This window comes from Macaca thibetana, chromosome X (genome assembly GCF_024542745.1).
Source record: "Macaca thibetana thibetana isolate TM-01 chromosome X, ASM2454274v1, whole genome shotgun sequence".
NCBI classification, from domain to species: domain Eukaryota; kingdom Metazoa; phylum Chordata; class Mammalia; order Primates; family Cercopithecidae; genus Macaca; species Macaca thibetana.
Window position 1 is genome coordinate 66,895,256 of NC_065598.1, and position 27,538 is coordinate 66,922,793.

Consider the following 27,538-nt stretch of genomic DNA (forward strand, 5'->3'; position numbering starts at 1 on the left):
TCTTGGTTAGAAGGACCTCAGGTAGAAGAGATCCGACCTCTTCAGTGATCTTGGGCCAAACCTCTGTGACCCCCACTCCCCTCCCCTCAAGATGACCGTGAAAGACCCATAAACGCGCTGAAAAGGTGATACCATGCCCTTGGGATAGGCGAGCTGGAGTCTACTCCCTCCCCTCCGGGGGGCCTTCTTTGTATTCTCAGTGAGCAGCCCTTGGCTGGGGCGAATGGGCGGGGCTGGTCATTGCAAATAAAGGCGTTTGATTGGCTAGGGCCAACCGAGGCCCAGGTGCCGAGGTGAGCCGCGGGAAGGCGCGCCCTAGCCTGCGGGCGGGTGGAGTGGCCATTGGCCGGCTGAGCGCGGCCTCCAGCCGCATGCCCCGCCCCCTGACCCAGGCGGAGGGCGGCGGGTGCCCCTCCTTCCCCCACTCGCGCGCCTCAGGCGTCTCCTCCTCCTCCTCCCTCCTTCCCCCTCCTCTCTCCTCCCCTCCTCCCGCGCGCCCCGCTTTGTGTCCGTGGTCTCCCGCGCGGGACGGAGGGACTGGCTGGAGCTGGCGCTTTCTCAGCACTAGACCTGGACTCCGACCCGGCGCCAGGTGAGGTGGGGCGGACGGGGGTCAGGCCCCCTCGCAGTCCCCCCTAACCTCTCTACGGCTCTGTTCTCAGCCTCTTTTCCAACACTGTGTCCCCCAACTCTGCCCTCTCCCCCGAATGCCTTCGTTGCGTGCCCCCAGCCTCCTTCTGAGACCCTCCTCAGGGCCCCTCGGAGCGCCGCGCGGGGCTCTGCTCCCGCTCACCCCACACTGGGCCCAGTCTGGCCTTCACCTCTTGGCCGTCACCTCTCCCCCACCGCGAGCTGTGCCCCCTTCTCGCCCCAGGGCCTCTGTCCTGTCTCAGCCCCCTTCCTGCCGGCTGCTGCGCCCCCAAGCAGCTCCCTAATCCCTTGCCCCAGAGGAATTTTCTAAATCTTCCCCTCCCCCGAAACCCATTTCTCCACCCAACCTGGCCACCTCTGAGAACAGCCGCGAACGGGTTGGTATTCTGCCCCCTCCCTTTTGTTTGCAAGGGATTCGTACCATTCCCGACTTCTTTCGCCTCCTCCCCTTTGTCCCCTAGGGCTGCAGCGCCTGGGCTCCTGGGACACCTAGGCCCTGTGGGCCGGTTACTAAGGTGGAAGGGACCGACCTCTCCCTGGCAGGTGCTCTATTTCCGCGATGAGAGGGGGAGAGGCTGGGAGCCCTGTCGCCAAGCTGAGAGGGATGGAAAGCGCCTACCTTTGTCCTTTCCGTTCCCCTCCCCCCATGCTCCTTCAGTGCCTCAAGAGCCTGAAGGGAAAGAAGAGAGAGCCTGCGACCTTTTCCACGAGGCTCTTCTGATCGCGGACAGAAGTGTAAGGAGGTAACTCGCAGGAGAGAGAGCTTGTTGGTCTGAGGTAATGGGAAAGAGGGATTCACATGGACACTTGGAGTCATTTCTCTCCTTGTTTGGTTTTCAGCTTACTGATGAGGAACGCACCTTAGGGTTATTGTTTTTTTATGATTTATGTGTGTGCTGTTCGCTTTCCAGTACAGAGCTAACCGTCTGATTTTTATTAGCAACTAATATTTATGCATTTCATGCCCACAACTTAGACAACACAGGTTCTGCAAAGGAAATGGTTTTTCTTGCATATTTGTGTGTGTATGTTGTAGGAGAAATTGATGTTTCTTTCGGTTTTGCTCTCTGATGTTGGGCACATGGAAACAATACTGTGAATGTGTGTGGTGGGGGTATGCTGGATACTAGTGACTACATATTTCTATGACTTGTTGGGGGAATGCAACTGGTTTGCATAAAAGCTGCAAGTTGTCCAGGGTAAGGGGATTCCTGCAGTGTTTATTGCTCTCTGAGCATATTTCTGAGAGTTTATAATGTAGGTTGAGGTGCTGTTTTATGCTAGTTCTTTCTACCACTTGCCAAATAAGGCCTTTCTTCTTTTAGGATTTAGGTGAACCACTGTTGTTAAGGCTCTGCCACCCCAATCAATCTTACTTCCTCCTTTGGTTTGGTAAATCCAACAAGTGCCCAACATGCAAAAGCTTTTATTTTTTCCCCCCCTTTGAAAACAGATCCCTGGAGACTGGTCCAGAGGGACTGTCAAGCATTCTGTGTTGGGCTCTAAATTTTCTTTGATAAAGTGCTAGTTTTTAAAAATAAGGACTCCATGTTGATCAATTTATAAATAAGTGTGGTTCTTCAGAGGATTGCATCACGGTGTATTTACTAAATGAATAATCCAAATACATGTATGTCGGTTGGCAAGAGACTTTGCATGTGATTGGCCAAGTAAGTGTTCATTACTTGAATTTTTTTTCTTTATGTGAACGTGAGAGCTGGAAAGGATCAAGTGGTCCAATTCCCCATACTGAAACAATGACAAGAGAACCAAGATATAACTTGCCTAAGAAGGGAAAGTTACCGAAGGTCAGCATCAGAGGGTCAGCAAATCAGCTTAATCCTGAGGTCTACTAGTTGGGACAGACCATGCTTGTGAACACTTGAGGAACCTAACACCTAGTTAAAAGCGGAGGAGCAGCAAGGAGACTGGGGAAATAACAGAGGAGAGATTAGGAAGAGTGTAAGGGAAAGAAAGATGGACATGGAGGGGAAGGTTAGAGTGATCTCCATGGTGGCCTCTGAGGCGCCCTTGCCAAACCAGTGCAGCCTTTACCTAGATAGCCTTTAGCATGAGAGCTTCAAAAATAGGTTTGACTAATTAGAACAATCAGAGTAAGACAATTTGTCTCCTTTTTAAAATGGTGTTGAGATAGAAGTCATTTACCATACAGTTCCCTCATTTAGGTATATATTTCAGTGGCTTTTAGGTATGGTTGTGCCTCCATCACCACAGTAAGTTTTAGAACTTTTTTTGTGTGTGTGTGAGACAGTGTCAGGCTCTGTCTCCCAGGCTGGAGTGCAGTAGCACGATCTCGGCTCGCTGCAACCTCCGCCTCTCAAGCTCAAGCCATCCTCCCACCTCAGCCTCCTGAGTAGCTGGGACTATAGGTGTGCGCCCCTACACCTGGCTAATTTTTGTATTTTTTGTAAAGATGGGGTTTCACCATGTTGCCCAGGCTGGTCTTGAACTCCTGGGCTCAAGCATTCTTCCTGCCTTGGCCTCCCAAAGTGCTGGGATTACAGGTGTGAGCCACCATGCCCAGCCTAATTTTTGTATTTTTAGTAGAGATGGGGGTTTGCCATGTTGCCTAGGCTGGTCTTGAACTCCTGAGCTCAAGCAGTCCACCCACCTCAGCCTCCCAAAGTGCTGGGATCACCGCTTCCGGCCTAGAACATTTTCCTTGCCCCTCTTCTTTTAATACATAAAAGGTGTGCAAGCATTAGAAAGATGATGGGTTTAGGACAATTGCTTCCTAATGTTCCTCCCCTGGACACTTAGGAGGTTGGTGGCAACTTGAGAATGCTCTGTGAAATTCTTTTTTTTTATTTGTTAATTTATTTATAGAAACAGGGTCTTACTATGTTGCCCAGGCTGGCCTCGAACACCTGGCCCAAGTGATCCTCCCACCTCGACGTCCCAAAGCACTGGGATTACAGGCATGAGCCATAATGCCCAGCCAAGATTCTTTCATATATCTGGTTTGCTTAATGTGGGTTTAACCCATAATGAAGTATAGGAACTGTTTCTTTCTATTCGAACTTTGTATTGTGCCTAGCATGGGTGCTTTACAGGTGTTTTTTATGATGAGGCTTTGGAAAATATTAAAATAGAAATAGAAATGCTAAATGATAAGATACCACAGTGAGAGATGCTATTTAATGGTTTCATTCCTGATTGCTCCAAACGGTTGTAGACACAGCAGCCCTACCTGTTAGCTAAAAATAGCATGATGTTCTTGGACGTGTATAATACTGCTTAAAATTCAATTGAACATTTAAAGAACTGGCTCTTGGCAAAGGCTCTCTTAAAATCTATTCTAAAATGAAAAATATTTTTCTGTGACTTGTGAAATTGTCCCACCAAAGGAAGGATGGGTTATGTGTTAGAACATTTTGAGCTCTACATTTTCCCTGTAGTGACTTTATATCAACCTCTGTTTATAAACTGATCTAGTATTTTTCTTGAAAGCTCTTTCGTTTTTAGAGTAGAAACTGATCTCAAAAACAGGAGGTGAGTGAGAAATTGGTCATTAAGGTAGCCTAACTGGGAAATGATCCTTTGTGACCGGTCTTTTCGGGGATGTAAATCCAGGCAGGCTTGGGGGTACAAGGAGTGAGAGAGAATGGGAGTATTTCTGTAAGTTATTTTAAGGTGTGAATAAGCATACTTTTACCATGGAACACCTTTGGGTAAGGCCTGGAAGAGTTAGAAATCAGTGGTAATAATAACTTGAAAGCATAAAAGGGATATTTTCCCCATAACATTTAAGTAACCATTCCATCTCCCCCTTTTTGAGAATGAAGGATGTAAACGTAACTGCTATCCTATCAGCATTGAAAGCACAAAGTTGAGAGTATACCAAGGCAGAGAATCAAAGTTCTGAAATTCCTATTGCCATCCTAAAAGAAGGCAAGGTAAGGAAGAAAGAAAATGATTTCCTATCATCAGCATTTGTACACTGTGAACAATTTGAAGGCAGCTAGTATTACATTTATCTTTGTGTCCCCAGCCCCGAGTATGGAGCCTGGCAAATAGTTTGTTGAATTATTATCTCTGTTTCAGATACTTTTATAAGCACTAATCTTCAGAATATCCCTGTGGATTAGGTGGTATTATCCCCATTTTACAAATGAGGAAAGTGAGGGTCGGAGTGGTTGAGTGACTTGCTCAGGGTCACACAGTCTGTAAGGGACAGAATAAAAGTTTGAGTACAGATTTCTGGAGAACTTCTTTGAGTCCAGGGCTTTTGTCACTAGGCCACAACTATCTCCCTACCCAGATACATCTGGCTACAACAGAAGATATCACTCTGAGACTCTTCAAGTGCCAGAAGCTGTCAACAAATGGAGTATAAATGAACTCCCAGGCCGGGCGCGATGGCCGTCACGCCTGTAATCCCAACACTTTGAGAGGCCAAGGCGGGTGGATCAGGAGGTCAAGAGATTGAGACCATCCTGGCCAACATGGTGAAACTCCATCTCTACTAAAAATACAAAAATTAGCTGGGTGTGGTGGTATGTGCCTGTAGTACCAGCTACTCAGGAGGCTGAGGCAGGAGAATCGCTTGAACTCGGGAGGTGGAGGTTGCGGTGAGCTGAGATCGTGCCACTACACTCCAGCCTGGTGACAGAGCCAAGACTCCGTCTCGGGGGGAAAGAACTCCCAAATCTCAACTTTTTAGTTTTGATGACCGTAAACTCCTGCCCCAAAGGAAGAAGTAACTTGAGGGTAGATGGCCTGCTGGGAAGCCTGAGGGAGATCCCTTCTCCTGCAGAAGGAAAGTGGATTCGGGAGGACTACCAGGGAATGATACTGTTGGGGGAACCCCAGGAGGAGCCAAAAGATGGGAGTTGGTTTACCTGACTTAATAGTAAATGTGTGCAGGCTTGAGGATATTAATGGAATAAGCAAGTATTTTTTAATTCTTCAAGTGAAATGGAGTTGTATTTGTCATTCATTTTTTATGATCTTACGATTCACTCATTTAAGAGCTTCAGTGGTTTTCAGAATGTTCACAGAGTTGTGCAACCATCACCGCAATTGATTTTAGAATTTTAATCACCCCTGTACACTTTAGCTGTCACCCTTCATCTCCCCATCCCCCTCATGTCTAAGCAACCACTAATCTATTATACTTTTTGTCTCTGTGGATTTGCAATCTGGACATTGCATATAACTAGATTCATATAATATGTGACTGGCTTCTCTCACTTAGCATAATATTGTCAAGGTTCATCTGTGTTGTACATGTATCAATACTTCATTCCTTTTTATAGCTGAATAATATGTCATTATATGGATATACCACATTTTGTTTGTCGTTTGATGGACATTTGGGTTGTTTCCACTTTTTTGCTGTTATGAATAATGCTCTGTGAACATCTGTGTGCAAGTTTTTGCATGGACATGTTTATATTTCTCTTGAGTATATATACCTGTGAGTGGAACTGCTGGATCATATGACAACTCTGACCTTTGGTGTAATGGCCAGGCTGCTTTCCACATTTAGGCTGCAACATTTTACATTCCCACCAGTAGTGTGTAAAGGTTCCAATTTCTCCGCATCATCCCCAACACTTGTTATTGTCAGTCTTTTTGATTCTAGCCATCCTGGTAGGTGTGAAGTGGTATCTAATTGTGGTTTTGATTTGAATTTTCCCCCATGGCTAATGTTGCGCATTTTTCATATGCTTATTGTTTGCTGTTCACTTTTGTTTTGCTTGGTCGCCTGATTTGATTCTCTTGATTCTCTCTCTGTTTCCAAATTGACTTGAGACCAGAGCAAGCCAGCTATGTTATTAGGCAACTAGAAAGAACCAGGAAGATAACAGCTTCTCACTCTGACTGCTTTGTGTGCTGGAGGGGTTTAAGGCTTTGGGCATAGATAATTTTAGCTCAGGAATGCTGATCTGATAAAAATGATAGGGCCCACTTTTTTTTTTTTTTTTTTTTTGAGACAGATTCTCGCTCTGTCACCCAGGCTGGAGTCCAGTGGCACGATCTCGACTCACTGCAGCCTCCGCCTCCCAGGTTCAAGGGATTCTCCTCCCTCATCCTCCCAAGTAGCTCTGGGATTACAGGCACCCGCCGTCATGCCCGGCTAATTTTTATATTTTGTAGAGACGAGGTTTCAACATGTTGGCCAGACTGGTCTTGAACTCCTGACCTCAGGTGATCCGCTTGCCTCGGCCTCCCAAAGTGCTGGAATTATAGGCGTGAGCCACCATGCCCGGCCAGGGGCCTACCTTTTTAACAAAAAATTGCTGATTGAGATATAATTCACATGCTACAATGCACTCATTTAAAGAGTACAACAATTTTTACAATTTTTAGAGTTGTGCAACTGTCACCACAATTTTAGAACATATTCACCCCAAAAGAAGCCCTGACCCCATTAGCAATCACTCCTCATTCCCTGCCCCCTGCCCCCCCACCCCCCCCAGCCCTAGGCAGGCAACTACCAATCTACTTTCTGTTTTCATAAAGTTGCCTATTCTGGCCAGTTCATAAAAATGAAGTCATGCAATATGTGGTGTTTTGTGCTCGGCTTTTTTTCACTTAGCATAATGTTTTCAAGATTCATGTGTGTTATAGCATGTATTAGTACTTAATTCCTTTTTCTTTCTTTTTCTTTTCTTTTTCTTTTATTTTTTTGAGACAGAGTCTTACTCTGTCACCCAGGCTGGAGTGCAGTGGCGTGATCTCAGCTCACTGCAACCTCCGCCTCCCAGGTTCAAGAGATTCTCCTACCTCAGCCTCCTGAGTAGCTGGGACTACAGATGTGCGCCACCATGCCCAGCTATTTTTTGTATTTTTGGTAGCAATGGGATTTCACCATGTTAGCCTGGCTGGTCTCAAACTCCTGACCTCAGGTGATCCGCCCACCTCGGCCTCCCAGCCTCCCAAAGTGCTGGGATTACAGGTGCGAGCCACCGTACCCGGCCACTTGATTACTTTTTATGGTTGAACAATATTTCATCCTATGGTTATGCCACATTTTGTCTATCCATTCTTGAGTTGATGGACGTTTGGGTTGTTTCCACCTTTTGACTATTGTGAATACTGCTGCTATGTGAACATGTTTTCAGTTCTCTTAGATGATACGTACTTAGGAATAGAATTGCTAGGTCATGGGTAACTTAGTGTTTAGATTTTTGAGGAACTGCCTGGCTTTTTAAAAAAGTAGCTACACCCTTTTAGGCCCAGCCCTGTTCTATATACTTAGAAGAGAAAAAAAATTAAGTTTTCTTTTCAGTTTTGTCCCCTGGAGCTGAACTTCATATGTGTGTGTTTGTTTTGGGCTTTTCTTTATTCCATGTAACCCAAGGACATGGTGCTAGATTTAGTAAAGCACTCTGTATTTAGCTGGTCAGGTGCTTTCTTGTCTTCGTTAGATGGTTTCTTGTCTTCGTTAGATGGTTTGAGGCAAAATCCTAGGAGCTTTGGTGTCCGTAAAACATCACTTCTTCCTGATAGGGTAGAATTATTAGAATAACAGTAATGAGAATTAGTTATTTCTTTGTTTTAAATTTTTTTTTTGAGACAGAGTTTCACTTTTGTTGCCCAGTCTGGAGTGCAATGGCGTAATCTCAGCTCACTGCAACCTCTGCCTCCTGGGTTCAAGTGATTGTCCTGCCTCAGCCTTCCAAGTAGCTGGGATTACAGGCATGCGCCACCACGCCCAGCAAATTTTTTATATCTAGTAGAGATGAGGTTTCATCATGTTGGCCAGGCTGGTCTCGAACTCCTGACCTCAGGTGATCCACCTGCCTCAGCCTCCCAAAGTGCTGGGATTGCAGGCGTGAGCCACTGTGCCAAGCCTGAGAATGAGTTATTTCTTACTTAATTGTAGCTTTTTAGGATTTCTCTTTTGTTTAATATGTTGCTTGTTGAAATCTTGACTCTGATATTGACACTATTCCTTTGTTTAAAGCTTTAGTCTTATATTCCACAATAGGGTAATTGTTTTTTGTAAAATATATTGGTTTTGTTCCTTTTATGTAAGAATGTATATATGTATGAAACATATAATACATATATATGTATATATATATAAAATCTTGGCAGAGGAGCCGAGGCCTTGGGTTCTGACTTAAAGTAGCTGAATGATCTTAGACTAGTCAACCTTCCTCTTAGGGACTCAATTTTTTAATCTATAAAATGAGGAGACTATGCAAAATGATCACTAATGTCTAACTCAAATTCTGTGTCAGATAAGTGGTAGTGAGTTGTGAATTCAATTTACAAGTTCCTATTTGTACCTGGACTCTTTTTTATTGTTTAAATTAGGGATGGGGTCTTGTTGTATTGCCCAGGCTGGTCTTGAACTCTTGGACTCAAGTGATCCACCCACCTTGGCCTCCCAAAGTGCTGGGATTACAAGGGTGAGCCACTGCACTCAGCCCCTTTTTTAATTTTAATTTTTTTTTTTTTTTATATAGAGACAAGGTCTTACTATGTTGCCCAGGCTGGTCTTAAACTCCTGGGCTCAAGGAGTCCTTCCACCTCAGCTTCCCAAAGTGCTAAGGTTACAGGTACTGCACCCAGTGTAGACTTTTATTTCCTTCCTTCCTGCCTGCCTTCCTGCCTTCCTGCCTTCCTGCCTTCCTGCCTTCCGTCCTTTTTTCTTTTGCCTTGCCTTGCCTTTCTCTTGCCTTTCTGTTTTCTTTCTCTTTTCTTTTGTCTCGCTTTGTCACCCAGGCTGGAGTGCAGTGGTATGATCATGGCTCACTGTAGCCTCAATTTCCTGAGCTCAAGTGATCCTCCCACATCAGCCTGCCAAGTAGCTGGGACTACAGGTACGTGCTACCACACTCTGCTAATTTTGGTATTTTTTTGTAGAGACTGGGTTTTGCCATGTTGCCCAGGCTGGTCTTGAACTCCTGAGCTCAAGTGATTCCCCAGCCTCCGCCTCCAACAGTGCTGGGATTACAGGCTTTGAGCCACCACTCCGGCCAAGACTCAGAGTCTTGAGCTAGTAGCAGTCTTGCTTTTATGAGGGTCTTGTCTTCCCCTCATGAGATGGACTTTTGTTTATTTTTTGCTGAATTTAGGTATCTTTAAAAAAGCAGGCTGGGCGTGGTGGCTCATGCCTGTAATTCCAGCACTTTGGGAGGCCAAGAAGGGTGAATCACTTGAGCCCAGCAATTTGAGACAGGCCTGGCCAAAATGGTGAAACCCCATCTCTACTAACAATACAAAAATTAGCCAGGCGTGGTGGTGCACCCCTGTAATCTCAGCTACTCAGGCGGCTGAGGCAGGAGAATCTCTTGAATCCGCGAGGCGGAGGTTGCAGTGAGCCGGGATGGCACCACTGTGCTAAAAAAGCAAAGGCCCTAGAGATTTTATGATCTTTCTACTTGATGAAATTAAGTGATAAAAAATTTGACTAGACCAAAAGAAGAAAATTAACATATTTTTTATAAATATGTACATTAGGGGCCTAAGTAGACGTCCTTTGGATTTTCAAAAAGGAGAGAATTTTGCAAATTTTGGGTTACATTCCAGGGTAGATTAAGAGTTGTTTTGTACATATTCAGAAAAAGAAGTGGTGAGCACTAGGAGCTAGTATTGGTTCACCAAGGACAAAAAAGTCTTGTCAGCCTGACCAAATTTTCTTGATGGACAGGGTTAACTGGGTTGTAGATTAGGGAAATATGGTAGATGCACTATATTTAGATTTCTGCAAGGCATTCACAAAACTTCTTGGGTCTACTTTTGGATAAGATGGCTGGGTGATAATAGTGATATGTTTAACTGGTCTTGTCTGGAACTGGTTGAATGAATAGTCCCAGAGGAAAATGATTAATGAAGCCAGGAGCAGTGTGGAGAGAAGTTTCTAGTTGCATGTGTGTCCTGGCTTTGTCCTTGAGCCTATCATGTTAAGTCTGCTTTCCCATTCTCTTCAAATTATATTTTTCTCCTGTATTTAAAAGTATATTACATTTAGATTTGTAGAAAATTGGAAAATACAGAAAAATACAAAGTAAATTCAAATCATCTGTAAAACTATATCCAGAGATAACCACTGTTGTATGTGTATATTTCTGTGTATTTCCCTCTAAACTTTTATATATTTATATTACATATATCATATAATATGTTTGTATCTATCTGTTTTAAGAATGAGATTATTGGCTTTAAGCAGTTTTTTTTTTTTTTTTTTTTTTTTTTTTTTTGAGACGGAGTCTCACGCTGTTGCCCAGGCTGGAGTGCAGTGGCGCGATCTCGGCTCACTGCAAGCTCCGCCTCCTCGGTTCACGCCATTCTCCTGCCTCAGCCTCCTGAGTAGCTAGGACTACAGGCGCCTGCCACCGCGCCCGGCTAATTTTTTGTATTTTTAGTAGAGACGGGGTTTCACTGTGGTCTCGATCTCCTGACCTTGTGATCCGCCCGCCTCGGCCTCCCAAAGTGCTGGGATTACAGGCTTTAAGCAGTTTTATGTTCTTTCCATTAACATATGTCATGAACATTTTCCTAGATCACTATATATTTTTTGAAAAAATGATTTTTAATAGTTAAATAATATTTCATCATGTGTGTGCCATAATTTGCATAACCATTCTCCTGTTGGTGAACATTTAGATTATTTCCAATGTTTTGATATTACACAAAACATTCTGATTGATATCCTTGTATACAGTTTTTGTGAATCTCTGATTATGCTCTGAATAGATTTTTTTAAGGTGGAATTACTGGATCAAAGGGTATGAATATGCTTAAGGCTTTTGATGTATTTGGCCAAATTAGCTTCCATTTCCACTGACAGTATAAGAATGTCTATTTCGGCCGGGCGCGGTGGCTCAAGCCTGTAATCCCAGCACTTTGGGAGGCCGAGACGGGCGGATCACGAGGCCAGGAGATCGAGACCATCCTGGCTAACACAGTGAAACCCCATCTCTACTAAAAAAATACAAAAAACTAGCCGGGCGAGGTGGCGGGCGCCTGTAGTCCCAGCTACTCGGGAGGCTGAGGCAGGAGAATGACGTAAACCCGGGAGGCGGAGCTTGCAGTGAGCTGAGATCCGGCCACTGTACTCCAGCCCGGCGACAGAGTGAGACTCCGTCTCAAAAAAAAAAAAAAAAAAAAAAAAAAGAATGTCTATTTCAAGATCCTCACTAACATGGAGTATTATTTTTTAAGACAATTTCTGCAAATTTGATAGGTTAAAAATGTTATTCTTTTTGTTTGTTTGTTTTTTTTTTTTTTGAGACGGAGTCTCGCTCTGTAGCCCAGGCTGGAGTGCAGTGGCCGGATCTCAGCTCACTGCAAGCTCCGCCTCCCGGGTTCACGCCATTCTCCGGCCTCAGCCTCCCGAGTAGCTGGGACTACAGGCGCTGCCACCTCGCCCGGCTATTTTTTGTATTTCTTAGTAGAGACGGGGTTTCACCGTGTTAGCCAGGATGGTCTCGATCTCCTGACCTCGTGATCCGCCCATCTCGGCCTCCCAAAGTGCTGGGATTACAGGCTTGAGCCACCGCGCCCGGCCAAAAATGTTATTCTTTAATTTGTATTTTAATTTGTATTTCTTCTGTTAATAATAGAGTTGAACATTTGTGTGCAAGTGTTTCTTGGTCATTTTTGTGTGTGTGTGGATTGCCTGTTCATATTCTTTCCCCATTTCCCTATTGGGGTGTGTTCATCAGTTCTTATTGATATATAAAATCTTTAATATGGTTAGAATATTAATTCTTTGTCACATATATTGCAAAGACTTCTCCCAGTTTATAGTTTGCTTTCTTTCTTTCTTTCTTTCTTTTTTTTTTTTGTGATTTAGTCTTGCTCTGTCGCCCAGGCTGGAGTGCAGTGGTGCGATCTCAGCTCACTGCAACCTTCACTTCCCAGGTTCAAGCAATTCTCCTGCCTCAGCCTCCCGAGTAGCTGGGACTACAGGCGTGCGCCACTACACTCGGCTGATTTTTGTATTTTTTAGTAGAGGGGGTTTCCTCATGTTGGCCAGGCTGGCCTCGAACTCCTGGCCTCAAGTAGTCTGTCCACTTGAGCCTTCCAAAGTGCTGGGATTACAGGCATGAGCCACCGTGCCCAGCCTGTTTTTTAAATTTTATCTTGATGTACAGATGTTTTATATGTTTTTATGTGGTCAAATCTATTAATGTTTTGTGTATTTTGCCTGTGCTCAGAGGTTCAGAAGGGCTTTCCCTACCTGAGGGCAAATAAATACCATCTGAGTTTTATTCTAGTTATTTAATATTTTTGTTTTTGTATTTGTTTTTTTTTTAGAGACAGGGTCTGGCTTTGTCACCCAGGCTGGAGTGCAGTGGCCCAATCATAGATCACAGCAACCTTAAACTCCTAGGCTCATGTGATCCTCCTGCCTCAGCTTCCCAAGTAGCTGGGACCACAGGCACATGCTACCATGCATAGCTAATTTTTGTGGGTTTTTTTGTAGAGATGGGGTCTCACTGTGTTGCCCAGGCTGGTCTCTCAAATTCCTGGCCTCAAGTGATCTTCCTGCCTTGGCCTCTCAAAGCACTGGGATTACAGCCAAGAGCCACTGTGCCCGGCCTGTTTTTGCATTTAAAACCTTAACTTGCCTGGAGTTGATGTGTGATGTAAAGTAGGGTACTAACTTAGTTTCTTCCAAATGTTAATGAATTACCTCAGTACCGTTTGTTAGATAATCCATCGTTTCTCTGCATTTTTGAAGTACCACCTTTATTGTAAATAGAATTATTTTATATACACACACGATTTGGACTTTAATATTTTACACTGGGATTATCAGTTACTGAAAATGACCATAGGTGTTTTGACAACTTAGATGAGAAGAGTATTTCTCCAGGTCCCATTTTCTGAGTGTCTTCCGCAGAAACTTGACCTAAAGGAGATTCAGTTGAGTTTGTGATCCTGTGGGTGTGACAACTGTGAAGAACATTTGAATCCAGACTCTCCACTGACCTGGTAAAACATAGCAATTGGTTACATTAACTCAAGTTGTCAAACTTCATCATAAAATGTGTGTGTTTTAGTTAGTGCGTTATAGCATCTCTGTTAAGTGGAAAAGATTATTCTTAACAAGTGTACCCACCACCTGGAGAACAGGGAAAAGGTACAAATCTGTCTTTATTCTCATGTTTTTTGGATGAGGTATTTTGTCTTGGTGGTCTTTACATATACTTTGGCCTATGGGTTGCAGGAGCCAAAGACTCTGTTAATCTTTCATTTGAATATGCTATATGAAATTCCTTTTAGATATAGAGAAGGCCCTATTTGAGGCTTTTACCCTGATCTGCTGGGTGATCCGGAATAGGTGAGAAGGCAAGATCCTGTGAATACTTTTTCTTAGTTTGATGTGAGATCAAGGCATTTTTCATTCCAGTCATTTTAGACCAGGTATTTTTTTGTTTGTTTGTTTTGTTTTTGTTTTTGAGATGGAGTCTCACTCTGTCACCCAGGCTGGAGTGCAGCGGCACGATCTCAGCTCACTGCAACCTCCGCCTCCTAAATTCAAGCGATTCTTGTGCCTCAGCCTCCTGAGTAGCTGGGATTACAGGTGCCTGCCACCACGCCTGGCTAATTTTTGTATTTTTAATAGAGACGGGCTTTCACCGTGTTGGCCAGGCTGGTCTTGAACTCCTCACCTCCAGTGATCCACCTGCCTCGGCCTCCCAAATTGCTGGAATTACAGGAGTGAGCCACTGCACCCAGCGTCATTTCTAAATTTGATAGACAGGATGTTAATTTGTAACTTTTGCCTTTTATATCTTCATTTGAGTCGTTTGTAGTCTATACTACATGCAGAATAAATATCTTCTGTTGCTACCACTTGTTTCCTGTCTCTACAATATTTTCCTGTCTATAATCAAATAGAACCAAATAAACAATACAGGTTGAGAAACTGAGCACCTCTCAGCTTTCCAAATTAATAAAAAATGTCATTTTTAATTTTTGACAATTTTCCTGTCATTAGGGAGGTAGATGGATTTGCAAGCAGAGGCTTAGAGGAGAGATGGACTGGGAAGCTTGGGTGTGTGTCCAGTTCGCAATAGTGAACCTTGTAGTTTCAGTCCCCTTTGATGCTTTATTGGGCTGTTAAGTATATCTTGAAACCTCTGACATGTTAGTGTTTTGCAGAAGTGGTTCATGGTTTTGTTGGTCAGTTTTTAGCATGTTTGGGCATGTGAAAGGAGAAAGTTTGTATTCTTTTTTTTCTCCCATTTGTTCCTGAGGAGCCAAAATTTGAGAATTACAGAGTCCAGATTTGTCCTGTCAGACCTCTATATCCAGTTGGCACATTCAATAAATGTTGACGTAACAGGAGTGCAGATCGCCACACTAAACCTTGAGAAGGAAGCAAAAACCACATCAAGGAGCTTATATTTTAGTAAACGACATCACCACTAATTCTGAGCACTAGAGTTTACAAGGGTGAGGTAGTGGAGGGTCTGGAAACTATGTTGGATGGAGAATGGTTAAGGAAATAACAACAGTTAACCTGGAGAAGATGTAACTTTTTGAGGACATTCTTGAGATCATTCTGCATTATGGCTGATATCCCACCATTTCCATGTCTCCCAGAAAAAAACTCAGCTTCTTTGCCTTTGATCCTTTCTCACTCTACATCCAATCAGATGTCAAAATTTTCTCCCTTCAAGCTCCAATATATTTCTTTTTTGTCTTTCTCCACTTTTGAAGGATCCAACATATTTCTTTTTTTTTTTTTTTTTTTTTGAGACGGAGTCTCGCTCTGTCGCCCAGGCTGGAGTGCAGTGGCGCGATATCGGCTCACTGCAAGCTCCACCTCCCGGGTTCACGCCATTCTCCCGCCTCAGCCTCCGAGTAGCTGGGACTACAGGCGCCCGCCACCACGCCCGGCTAGTTTTTTGTATTTTTAGTAGAGACGGGGTTTCATCATGTTAGCCAGGATGGTCTCGATCTCCTGACCTCGTGATCCATCCGCCTCGGCCTCCCAAAGTGCTGGGATTACAGGCTTGAGCCACCGCGCCCGGCCCCAACATATTTCTTGATTCCTGTCTCTTCTGTCTTCATTGCTCTTATACAATGTCAGGCCTTTATAATTATTGTCTGTAGTAGTAGAGTAGCTTCCTGTTCTCTGTTATCTCTCTCTCTCTGTCCTCCATTCTATATTACACCCCCAGAATAATTTTCCCTCAAACCTAGTTCTAATTGTATTACTTTCCTGTTTAAACACTTAAACGCAGTTCCCATTCCCTAGTAAGAAAAGCCCTATCTCAAGCACTTATAATCTGGCCTGCAACCTACCATTACTTCCCCTTCCCCTGTTTGCACTCTGCCATCTACTCCCATTTTATTCAGTAGTCTTTTTTTTTTTTTTTTTTTTTTTTTTGAGACAGAGTCTCGCTCTGTCGCCCAGGCTGGAGTGCAGTGGCCGGATCTCAGCTCACTGCAAGCTCCGCCTCCCGGGTTCACGCCATTCTCCTGCCTCAGCCTCCCGAGTAGCTGGGACTACAGGCGCCCGCCACCTCGCCCGGCTAGTTTTTTGTATTTTTTTAGTAGAGACGGGGTTTCACCGTGTTAGCCAGGATGGTCTCGATCTCCCGACCTCGTGATCCGCCCGTCTCGGCCTCCCAAAGTGCTGGGATTACAGGCTTGAGCCACCGCGCCCGGCCTATTCAGTAGTCTTGTTCCAGGCTTTTCCAACTCTTTGACCTTCTTTAAACTATTCCTTCACACTGTTCTGAAGGAAAGAACCCATCTTGTTTTATGCTGTTTTAGACACGAAAATTAGGACCAGCTGGCAGAAGGGATGGCGCTGAACCAAAAAATTTTCTCGGCTGGGTACAGTGGCTCACGCCTATAATCCCAACACTTTGGGAGGCTGAGGTTGGTGGATCACTTGAGGTCAGGAGTTCGAGACTAGCCTGGCCAACATGGTGAAACCCCGTCTCTACTAAAAATACAAAAAAATTAGTTGGATGTGGTGGTGGGCACCTGTAATCCCAGCTACTCGGGACACTGAGGCACAAGAATTCCTTGAACCTGGGAGGCAGACACTGCAGTGAGCCGAGATCGCACCACTGCACTCCAGCCTGGGTGACAGAACGAGACTCCTGTCTCAAAAAAGAAAAAAAAAGGAAAAGAAAAAAAAGAATTAGAGAGCTTCCCAGTATTGGACATGTTTGAGCAAAGGCTGAAGGGCTAGCTGGTTTGGATGCTGTAAAAGCAGGGGCTTCTTATACTAGGGGCTGTGGAGGATACACAAACATAGAAAGCATGTGCTTCGTCGGTCAAGAAACTTAAATGTAGATATAAGACGCTGCACTTATTCTCTCCACAGTAGCCAAAGTGACACACATACCTGATCATGTCCTTCCTTTCCTTAAAATCATTCAATGGCTTCTTTGCATTGAGAAAGAATTTATCTTAGGATAAAAGCAAATAACCCGTCCGGGCACAGTGGCTCACGCCTGTAATCCCAACACTGTGGGAGGCTGAGGCGGGCAGATCACCTGAGGTCAAGAGTTTGAGACCAGCCTGGCCAACATGGTGAAACCCTGTCTCTACTAAAAATACAAATATTAGCTGGGAGTGGTGGCAGGCGCCTGTAATCCCAGCTACTCGGGAGGCTGAGGCAGGAGAATCGCTTGAACCTAGGAGGTGGAGGTTGCAGTGAGCTGAGATCATTCCACTGCACTCCAGCCTGGGTGACAAGAGCGAAACTCTGTCTCAAAAAAAAAAAAAAAAAAAGCTAATAACGTTACCATAGTCTACAAGGCCTTGTATGATCTGACCCCTGCTTACCTCTTAGTCTTATCTCCTGCCAGTATCCCCTTACATTCCTATGTTCCATACATTTTGTACCCTTACATAATGCTGTTCCTTCTGTCTGGAATGCTTGCTTCACCAGTGCCCTTTCGCTGGACTCAGCTTAAATGTCACTTCCTCAGGGAAACCTTTGTTGAACTCCACCCCCCTCCCACCGGTAGGTTAAGTCACCCTATTAGTCTCTCTCTTAGCATTTTCTTCATCACAATTATCACAATTGTAATGAAATAATTGTTTGTTTTGTAATTGTAATTTCTAGGGACTATTTTGATTACCATTATATTCTCAGCAGCTAGCACAATACCTGATACACAGTAGACATTCAGTAATTTTTTTTTTTTTAGAGACAGCGTCTCACTCTGTCACCTAGGCTGGAGTCCAGAGGTGTGATCATAGCACACTGCAGCCTCAAACTCCTGACCTCAAGTGATCCTTCTACCTCAGCCTCTCAAGTAGCTAGGACTATAGGTGTGCACCACCATGCCCAGCTAATTTTTGAATTTTTTGTAGAATTGGGGTCTCATTATATTGCCCAGGCTGGTCTTGAACTCCTGGTTTCAAGCAATACTTCTACCTTGGCCTCCCAAAGCGTTGGGATTACAGGTGTAAGTCACTGTGCCCAAACTTAGAAAATATTTGAATAAATAAATGAATGAATAAAACTTCTTGAAATGAGGTAGGAAAGATGGTGAAGAATGTAAAGGTTGTTTAGTGTCAGGCAGGGGAGAAATATTTCAGGAGCAGGGAATAACAGGTAGAACTGAACAAGCTGTATTCAAGGGGTCCAGGCAGGCTAGCTCAAAAAGACCTGTGTAATTGAGATGTGGGCTAGATAGGCTGGGTGTGATGGGAGGATGGTTGTAGCAGTCCTTGAAAGATTAGTTGACATATTAAAAGTAAAATTCTTTAGTGCTCATTGAGTCATTATAGATACTTGGACGGGGGGCTACAAATTCAAGCTTTAGGAAAGCTTTTCAAATAAGAATCTAATCTGGATTTGAGTTTGTAAAGCCTTGGGGCAGGAGACCAGTTAGAGAGATATAGCAGTGGCCCAGAGAAGAGATAATAAAATAGTCAAGGGAAAATTAAGACGTGAAAACAACAGTAAGGCAATGACAATTAAAGGTATAAAGAAATAGATTGAGGAAGCAATTAGGAAGAAACATCAGCAAAATTTGAGAAAACACTGGTTGTATGCAGGGAAAAAGGGGTGTCATTTAAAGTGTTTTTCTCCAAACAAAAAATCAATTTGTCCTCAAAGGTAAATTCTGCCTCCACTTCAGAAACAGAAAAAGTACTAGAAGCTTTGGTATAGTAGTTTATCCTCAGTCAGAAGGGTTTCAGAATGTTGGGGTTCAATTTGGTAGTGCTAATCAAAAATTTTAATTTGCGTATAATTTGACCCTGCAGTTTCACTTCTAGTAATCTGTGCAACAGAAATGCTCAAATATACAGTGCAGGCTGGGCACGGTGGCTCATGCCTGTAATCCTAGCACTTTGGGAGGCCGAGGCAGGTGGATCCCTTGAGGTCAGGAGTTCGAGACCAGCCTGGCAACATAGTGAGACTCCCATCTCTACAAAAAATAATATATATATAAAAAAAAAACCCCACAAATACACAATGCAGCATTGATTATAATATTAAGAATTGTAAACAACTTAAATGTGTATCAATTGGAATATGACTGAATAAATTACGGTCTGTCCATAGTATAGAATCCTATGCAGCTATTAAAATGAGGTCTGTATACTGACATGGATGGTTTTTTGTTTGTTTGCTTGCTTGTTTGAGACAGTCTTGCTCTGTCACCGAGGCTGGAGTGCAGTGGCATGATCTCGGCTCACTGCAACCCTCGCCTCCTGGGTTCAAATGATTCTCCTGCTTCAACCTCATGAGTAGCTGGGACTACAGGCATGTGCTACCACACCTGGCTGATTTTTGTATTTTTGTAGAGACAGGGTTTCACTGTGTTGGTCACACTGGTCTTGAACTTCTGACCTCAGGTGAGCCACCATGCTTGGCCAACATGGATGGGTTTTCATGATGTGTGAGAAAATGAAAAAAGCTTGTGTGTGAATTGTGAGTACATGTATATAAACCATATATGCATAGAAGTAAGTCTGGAAGGACACATACTAAAAATACCAACAGTGGTATCTTCTGGGGAGTGGGATGGAGAAGTGATACAGAATTTTTAAAAAGTGTAAACTCAGCAGCTTTCTTTGCAGGCACATAAGACTGCGGCATCTTTAGGGCTTTCCTTTCCCGAAGGATTTGCAATTGTATTGCCAAATTTTATTTTTGAGAGCTTATCCACTCTCTGGCCCCATCTTCCTTTTGAGAGACACTGCAGGATCCAATTCTGTAAGTTAAGACCAGTAGCTCCAAACTTTATCAGAATCACATTGATGCTTGTTAAAATGCAGATTCCTGGGCCCCTGCTCAGTAGGTTCTGATTCTGTGTATCTGGGATGGGGCGCCAAATCCTGATCTTTTAGAGGCACCCCAGCTTGTCAGTGACTGGGGCAAAACCCTTCTTTGGTACTGACCTCTGATTGTGCCCCCTCCCACTTGTTTCTCTGTGATTAACTGGGAAAAAGGAAAGAGGGCGATGACTGTATGGATATCTTTGTGGGTCACAAACAGTTGGGTTCATCTGAATGGGAAAAAACAAAGAGCAGTTTAGTAGACTTGAGATTTTAGTATACTATTAAGTGTTGCTTCTTTGAAGTGGGCCCTCTGGGTTAGAGGCTGGTCAGGTGGGCTTCCTAGGCGGTGACTTTGGCCTAGGAGATGTCCTCCAGCATTGGCTGTGATGGCTGTGTTAGTGACAAATCAGAGGGAAGGAGGGAGCTTGGTGAGTCCTGAAGTCTTAGAACTGAGATGCTTTTTAAGGGAAGCTTTTGTCCTGGGAAAATGATACCTCTAATATTTAAGAGGAGGTAGTATCTAAGTCTATTCTAAACAGTTTTTTGTTTGAATGATTTTTCTTTGTTGTATACAAAGTCTGTTAATCAGCTGCCCATTGTGGGTTGTTAACATCTCAAAAGGGTGTTTAAAAATAATAAACCCCAATTGCTCCCAACTGTTAACCTTGGGAACAAAAGTAAATGTGAATGCTTCTTAACTACCCTTCTAAGCCCTCAGTGAAGCTGGCAGCCATCAGTTAAATAAACCATTAAGTTTATTAGTTTAAGAATAGAAGTGTCAACTTGGACACAGTTTTCTAATTTGCTCCTCATTTACCCAACAATCATTTATTCAAAGGCTGCTCTGCCTAGTAGACTTTAGATAAATCTACAAATAAAAGCCAGAGACTGATGGGGAGCTGGAACTCTAAGGGGATCATCCGAATGGAAAAAAAGTGAATAAAACACAATTTAATAAACTTGAAATTTTAGCAGCACATGTAAAAACAAAAAGTGTATGCCTTCAAGCAATAGCTTTGTTCTTTTTCTCTAGTCTATTTTAAGTGGGCCCTCTGGCCCAGAATTATCAGCCTTGGATTAGGAGCTTTGAGGAAATGGTGGTTTGGTGGTTGTTTTTTAAAGGATTTTTAAAGAAATGTAGTTACTAAGCAACCGCCATGACCTGCTGCTGAGTTGGAGTTCAGCGGGCAAGTCAATTCCAAAGAAGGGAATATATAAACAAGTTTCAAGAAGGGGAAAACATGGCTTAAAGATAGATTGGGTGTACTTTTTTGTTCACAGTTCAATGCATAGTTGTCTCTTTTATTTATCTTCCCCTAAGAAAGGGCTGCCTGGTCAGAAATCTTTGTCTCACATGGTTCTGCCCATAGCCAGTGAACTCAGAGGAGGGCCAGAAAGGAACGAATGAGAAACAATCCCCACCCAGTGTAGAGGGCCAAGCCTTGGGGTGGGGCCAGCACCCAGGCGGTCTCCAGAGGTAGACTGGCCTGCTGCTGTGCTCTATGACAGTCCAGGGCTTCTGTGACAAATTGGTCACTACCCCTACCTTTAGGTTGGGGCACCTCATTGATATTGATGGGTTGCTATGTAACCCTCAGAACAGGAACATTGTCCAGCTGTTGTCTCTCTACCCACCGCCCCCCTGCAACATTTAATGGGTGAGTCAGTGACTTAACTGCTTCCTCCAGGATTTCAGGAACAGGAGTAGGTAATGAGGACAAATCACCATAACACCGGTGTGTGATGAATGAAAGAGCGCACGAATTTAACCAGTTGGTTAAATTGATACCACAATGAACAAAAGAAACTTTGTTGAGAGGAGGTTATTTGCCTGACTCCATTCCTTCCCCTTTAGGCTTTAGCATTTCCCCTTACACCCAGTTGAAGGTCAGTCCGGTTGCTTTGTCGAGGGAAGGGGAGTGTCAGGTGCCGGAACAGGTGTTTTGTTTTCTCCTGTAGAGTCATACGGACTAGGTGGGGATGCTTCTTGCCAGCCCTCTATGGTGCACGAAATTGCTTTTGTGGAATTTTTTCCTCTGGAAGTGTGTTTTTTAAAGCAGTTTCCCAACCTTCAACCCCTACTATAAATTTTGGCTTCCTTTAAAGTCAGCTTGTCATAGTGAAGTGTGCCTGTTTTCCAGTATTTCCACAGCCTGTGGCCTTAGATAATACCCCATTTTATGTGGCAATTATAGGCCTGGAAAATGTGTAATTGTGTGTTTGGTAAGTGTGAATATTGTATTTTAAATGTCCTTGGAGAATGTACAGCAAAGCAGCCCTATAAAAACCTTTTATAACAATTGTACAGCTAGAGTTAATTTTCTTGTATCAGGTTTTCTTAAATTGGGCATAAACCTGTATTACATTTCCAGAGTGATAAGGCTGTTTCCGGCTGTTGTGATGGTCTCACTGGGCTGTAAGGTTAGGGATGGACTTATGACCTCAATGCCTAGATGATTTTGGAGGTGAGAGGTGTCCGCCGACTTCTCGATTTGGGAGAATTTATGTTTTAGTGTATGTTACTGAAGCCAAAGAGGCTATTGGTTAAAAGGGAAATAACTCAGGAGAGCTTTAATTCTCCTCATATGGTTGTTACGGTTGTCAGGTTTGTTTGTTTTTACCTCTGTACTGGGTTCCAATATCACCCCCCTTCACCCCAGCCAAGAAGTCATCCTGAAAAAATTGTCTTCTTGCCTAACAATGATATAATGACCTCAGGTCCTTTCCAGCCCCTCTGCTCTGCATCTCAGGGCCATCTGTTCTCTGCAATCCGCTTTTTGGGAAAGTCTCCTTTCCCATCTGCTCTCCTTGGGCCTTAGTGTCGGCTCTAAAGATTTATAAAGGTTGCACTGGAACCTTTTTCCAGTTGTTATTTTTTTAAAGGATCAGTGAGATTTCTGAGGCAGGTAAGAGCTTTTTGCATTTGACCTGCCCAAATGCTACTCCCTTTTCAGGTGCATTCTTTCCTTCTGTTAGTCTGGGGCTGAAAGGAAGTCTGTCTTTCTGTGGTTAGGAGGAGGGACTTTGCTTATCAAAGCAAAGACAGAGTGGGCTGGCTCTGGCTGCTTTTAAGCCAAGGGGCCTTCTGGCTCTTTGGCTGCTGGCATGCAAGCTCAGGGGAGCTCCTTGAGTTCATTCTTTTCCTGTCTTTTCCCTTGTTTCCGCGACAGAATACAGTCGCTTTGAATCGAAGATACATGACTTGCGAGAACAAATGATGAACAGCAGCATGAGCTCTGGATCTGGGTCCCTCCGAACAAGTGAGAAGAGGTCCTTGTATGTCAGGTAAGTTGCCCTTCAGAGCACTAGCCCTTGTGCTGGACGAGGAGAGCTCCATGCCAACCCAGCCCTTCTTATTTAACTAGTGAGCTAGGAAGTATGTACTCCCAGTACTAAAATAACGATTCTCACTGTATGCTTAGGTTGTGTATTTTATGGTCAGTGTCTCCTCCCTTTTGTGAGCTGGCTTCTTCCTTTTAGCTCATGAATGACTCAGTATGGGAAAATTTCAGTTTGCTATAATTGTAAAAGACTGTTAGGTGATTGTTGCTAGTCAGCATTCAAATATCAGTCAAATGTTCAAAGTACTTTGCTTGCAATCTGTGCTTTGAGGGGAAACTTGCCACCCCCCCATCCCTTTCCATGTATGCAAGATAGACATCAGGATTTGTATCTGAGCATAGCAACTATCGCAGTGTTCTGGTACAGGGTCTGTTTTAAGAGACCAAAGAACTGACAGGTTGCTGCATTCTGGATGTTTTATTGTGATTCCATTCCCCCCTCACCACCCGCTGCACTGGTCTGCTGTATCTATGAATCATGGGATGTATAGTGTATGTGCCCTAGGAAGAGGGAGGGGGTGGAGGGAACAGATAGGTGGCATGGAGTATATTGCTGCTGAAAGCTATTCCAAGATATTTCCAAGGTTGAGCTTCTCTGACCCTTGAGGCATAGCATAATACTTTGTCAGGTCAAAGTACAAATCTCCTGGGGAGTTGGAGTGCCAAGCGAATATTGTGGACTCCTCATAGAATTAGGGATAGCTTCCTTCTTCCTGCTTTGTCTTCTTGGCAAAACTCCAAAATCTGGTGCCAAGTACATTGTATCTCTCCAAGGTTAAAGCCCTTAGCAAAAGGTGGTGGGGATTACTCTCCTGAGCCAGAAGTCGCTACAGTATTGTGTTTAATGCTTAGGTGTGGGGTCATATCAAACTCTTGGGCTGAACTTTTTCTAGTGGCCTCTGATACCTGGCCTGGAAGTTGCGCTTGCTAGTTGCTTGGCAACGTGACAACTGCTCTGTCCTTGGGGTGTGAGATGACAATAGCAAAGAGATGTCAATGCTAATTGCAATTTTTCTCATGGTGCTTGCTTTTCTTTTTCCCCAGTTGGTGATCCCTGACTCTATGGCAGGGAGTGGAGCTGAGGGAGCCCATCTCTGAGCCTGAAGCCCACTAGAACCCTTCACAATCTTCTCTAATGTGAACCCTCAACTCCACCCCTTGTGTGTTGAAAGCATTTGCTATGCTTACCTCAAGCTGTGAAGGGAGGATGGTAGGAAGGCAGGACTAGTCACTGGTCATTTTTCCAGTACCCTGGAAAAGAAAGTTTTGTTTTCTGTCACTAAAGCCCTTTTTCCCAGTCTGCAGCCTGGATACTGGGGTGCTGATGGGGGAAATCAGAAATGCACTGTTGACCCCCTAAAATAGGTAATGCTTATATGACTTGGTCAGGATTGTTCCGTTCCGTGCTTCCAGCCCCCGCAGATGTGGCACTCCAGTGTGCGTGGGAAGCTGCTCTTTAGGCAAGACAGTTTCTTTGGAGAGCTTTATTTTTAGATTTCCCCTCTCCGCCTATCCTGTGTTAGAGTTCTCTCTGCCTGGGCAGGGGGAATGGGGCATTGGCTCCCAATCTGGAGCACTCTTCCCTGGCCCAGGCAAGGGAATTCAAGGGGATACATTCAGCTTAACTCTGAGGCGAGGGTGGAGACCATGACTGTGTCTAGTGAATCAGTTTATATAATCTGCCCGTAACCTTCTCTAGATAAATTGTCTGTATCCTCTGAGGAAAGTAGATGTGGTTAGGAAAATAGTAACCATTTGTGATCGCTAGATTTAATCAGGGGACTTAGTGTCTTATGGCTAAACATTGAGCTGAGGCCCTTTGCTAAGCTAACCCCTTTATCGGAACCTGGCTTGCTGTCTTCCCTTTTGTTCCTGCTTTTGGCCTTTCACTCTACACTTGGTTCCTTTTCTTCAGCATGTAAACATATTTAAGCTTCTTCCATTCTTAAAAAGAAAAATATATCCCTTGATACCAATAGTCCCTTAAACTATTGTCTTGTATCCCTTTGCTTACTGCATTTGCCAAATTATTGGCCAGAAAACACTAGCTCCTCAAAATAATTAGTAATATTGTGTGAAAAATCAGTGGTTTAGTAAGTTGGGCAAATGCAGGCTTAAACAGAGGAAAATGGGGCTCTTGCCTGTGATTAATCTCCAGGAAGGACTGTACTAGGCAGTGTTTCCCCAAAGATAGAGCATGGGAGCCTTATTTGAGAAACCTATGTCAACATCCAGGTTGGGAAATGTTGGAGTACTTGCTCCTGCTTCAAATCACCTCTCTTTAGCCCAAAAGGAAGCGTGCATCTGCTTTTCAATGTGGTAGTGTGGCTCTGAGCAGCTCTGGAAAGCTCCAGGGGAGCAGAAGCCTGACTGTCTGTCAGGGATCAGTGGGTGACTTCTTAGTCTTCAAATTTAGTGACTGGTTCGCTGGTTCTCTGACATTGTTCTGACCTCTTCACCACATTTGTTTCCATGAATTACCTGCTTTCTTCTTTAAAGGCTCCCTTTCTACCCTGCTTACTATTCCTTAATACTTTCATTAGTCCTGCCCCCCAAATGGCAATGTCATTTATTTTCATAGCTTCAAATCCTGCCATATAAATGACATTCCTGATCTCTTTACTGAACTACAGACCTGCATATCAACTACTTGCTGGATATGTGCATAAATAAAACTGCCCTCTCAGTGCCTCAAACAAGCGGCATGTGCTTTCCTTATCTAAGTTAATTGCCTCACCCTATCATGTGGAAAAGGGATTAGATTTGTTCTGTCACCCAAGGCAGATCTCTGCTCAACATAAGGAAGGAAGAGCTAATGATTAAAACTGTCTGAAAATGGAATGGACTGCTTCCGGATATAGTAAATTCGATCTTTTGTCACTCAGGGTGTTACAGAAGAGGCTGGGAAACCATTTGCCTGGGTGTTGCAGAGGGGGTTGAAACTAAAGCAATAATCTGAACATGATCTGCTCAAAAGCTTTCACTAGTTCCTCAGTGTCTTCAGGATAAAGGGGAACAAACATTTAGGGAACACATGGTACATCAAGACCTTTGTTATTCTCTTTAAATGGCTTTTAATATCCCTTTAATAATCCTACAAAGTAGATATTATGATTCCCATTTTGCAGATGAGAAAACTGAGACTCCAGTTAGATAGCTAAGAAGTTCCAAAACTGGAACTTGAACCTGGCTGCTCTGACTATAAAGTGGTTCTTTCAGTGTTTCCCCAACTTCCTCATAGGAATCAGCTGGAATGCTAGTAAAAATACAGATTCCCAGGCTCCTTTTCCAGTGCTTTGGATTCACCAGGTTTGGGAAAATACGTGTGTGAGAGTGTGTGTGTGTGTGTGTGTGTGTGTGTGTGTGTGTGTGTTTTGAGACGCAGTCTTGCTCTGTCGCCCAGGCTGGAGTGCAGTGGTGCGATCTGGGCTCACTACAAGCTCTGCCTCCTGGGTTCACGCCATTCTCCTGCCTCAGCCTCCCGAGTAGCTGGGAATACAGGTGCCCGCCACCACACCCGGCTGATTTTTTGTATTTTTAGTAGAGACAGGGTTTCACCGTCTTAGCCAGGATGGTCTTGATCTCCTGACCTCGTGATCCACCAGCCTCAGCCTCTCAAAGTGCTGGGACTACAGGCGTGAGTCACCGTGCCCGGCCCAGGAAAATACATGTTTTTAACAAGCAATCAAGGCTGGGTGTGGCAGCTCACACCAGTAATCCCAGCACTTTGGGAGGCCAAGCTGGGACTCCAGCTTGGGCCCAGAAGTTCGAGACCAGCCTGCACAACATAGTGAGCACCCCTCTTAAAAAGCAAAAATTTTTTAATTAGCCAGGTGTGGTGACATGTGTCTGTAGTCCCAGCTACTCAAGGGGCTGAGGCAAGAGGATCACTTGAGCCCAGGAGGTTGAGACTTCAGTAAGCTGTCATCATGACGCTGTATTCCATCCTGGGTGACGGAGCAAGACCCTGTCTCTATAAAAAATTATAAAAAATAAACGTCACACTTACTTTAGCTCCTACTATGTAGAAAGCAGTAAAACACAAGGCTGAGAATTTGGGCACAGTTGCAGGGTAGATTCAAGGAAGCAGCAGGTATGGTCCCTGCCCTCTGGCAGTTCGCCATCTACCCAGAAAAGATTAAGCAGAAGGTGGTTAAAGTGAGGGAACCCTTTTTCAGTTTGGGTGTCACCTCTCTTTTGCTGTCACTTCCCCTATGACATAATTATTTTGCTTTCCTTCCCCCCCCCCCGAATATCTATCCACCTTTGGTGTGCATGGGTTTGCAAAGCTATTTTGAAGTAAATAACACCCTCTTAGAGCTGCAACAGAGGCTCTAACAGGTGAA

The 27,538-nt window shown here is 44.1% G+C and overlaps 1 protein-coding gene across 10 annotated transcripts in view; it reads left to right on the forward strand.

The window, feature by feature from the left end:
• Positions 1-27,538, forward strand: part of DLG3 (discs large MAGUK scaffold protein 3) — a 58,656-nt gene that overhangs the window by 9,837 nt on the left and 21,281 nt on the right. For 7 of the 10 annotated variants that reach the window (XM_050776225.1, XM_050776223.1, XM_050776220.1 and 4 more), the window contains one exon: positions 23,022-23,136. In XM_050776225.1, the coding sequence (XP_050632182.1) occupies positions 23,022-23,136 (115 nt within the window). Of the gene's footprint in view, positions 1-425; positions 593-872; positions 1,395-23,021; positions 23,137-27,538 lie in introns of those variants that run through there. The other 3 variants (XM_050776228.1, XM_050776230.1, XM_050776229.1) reach the window with 2 other exon arrangements.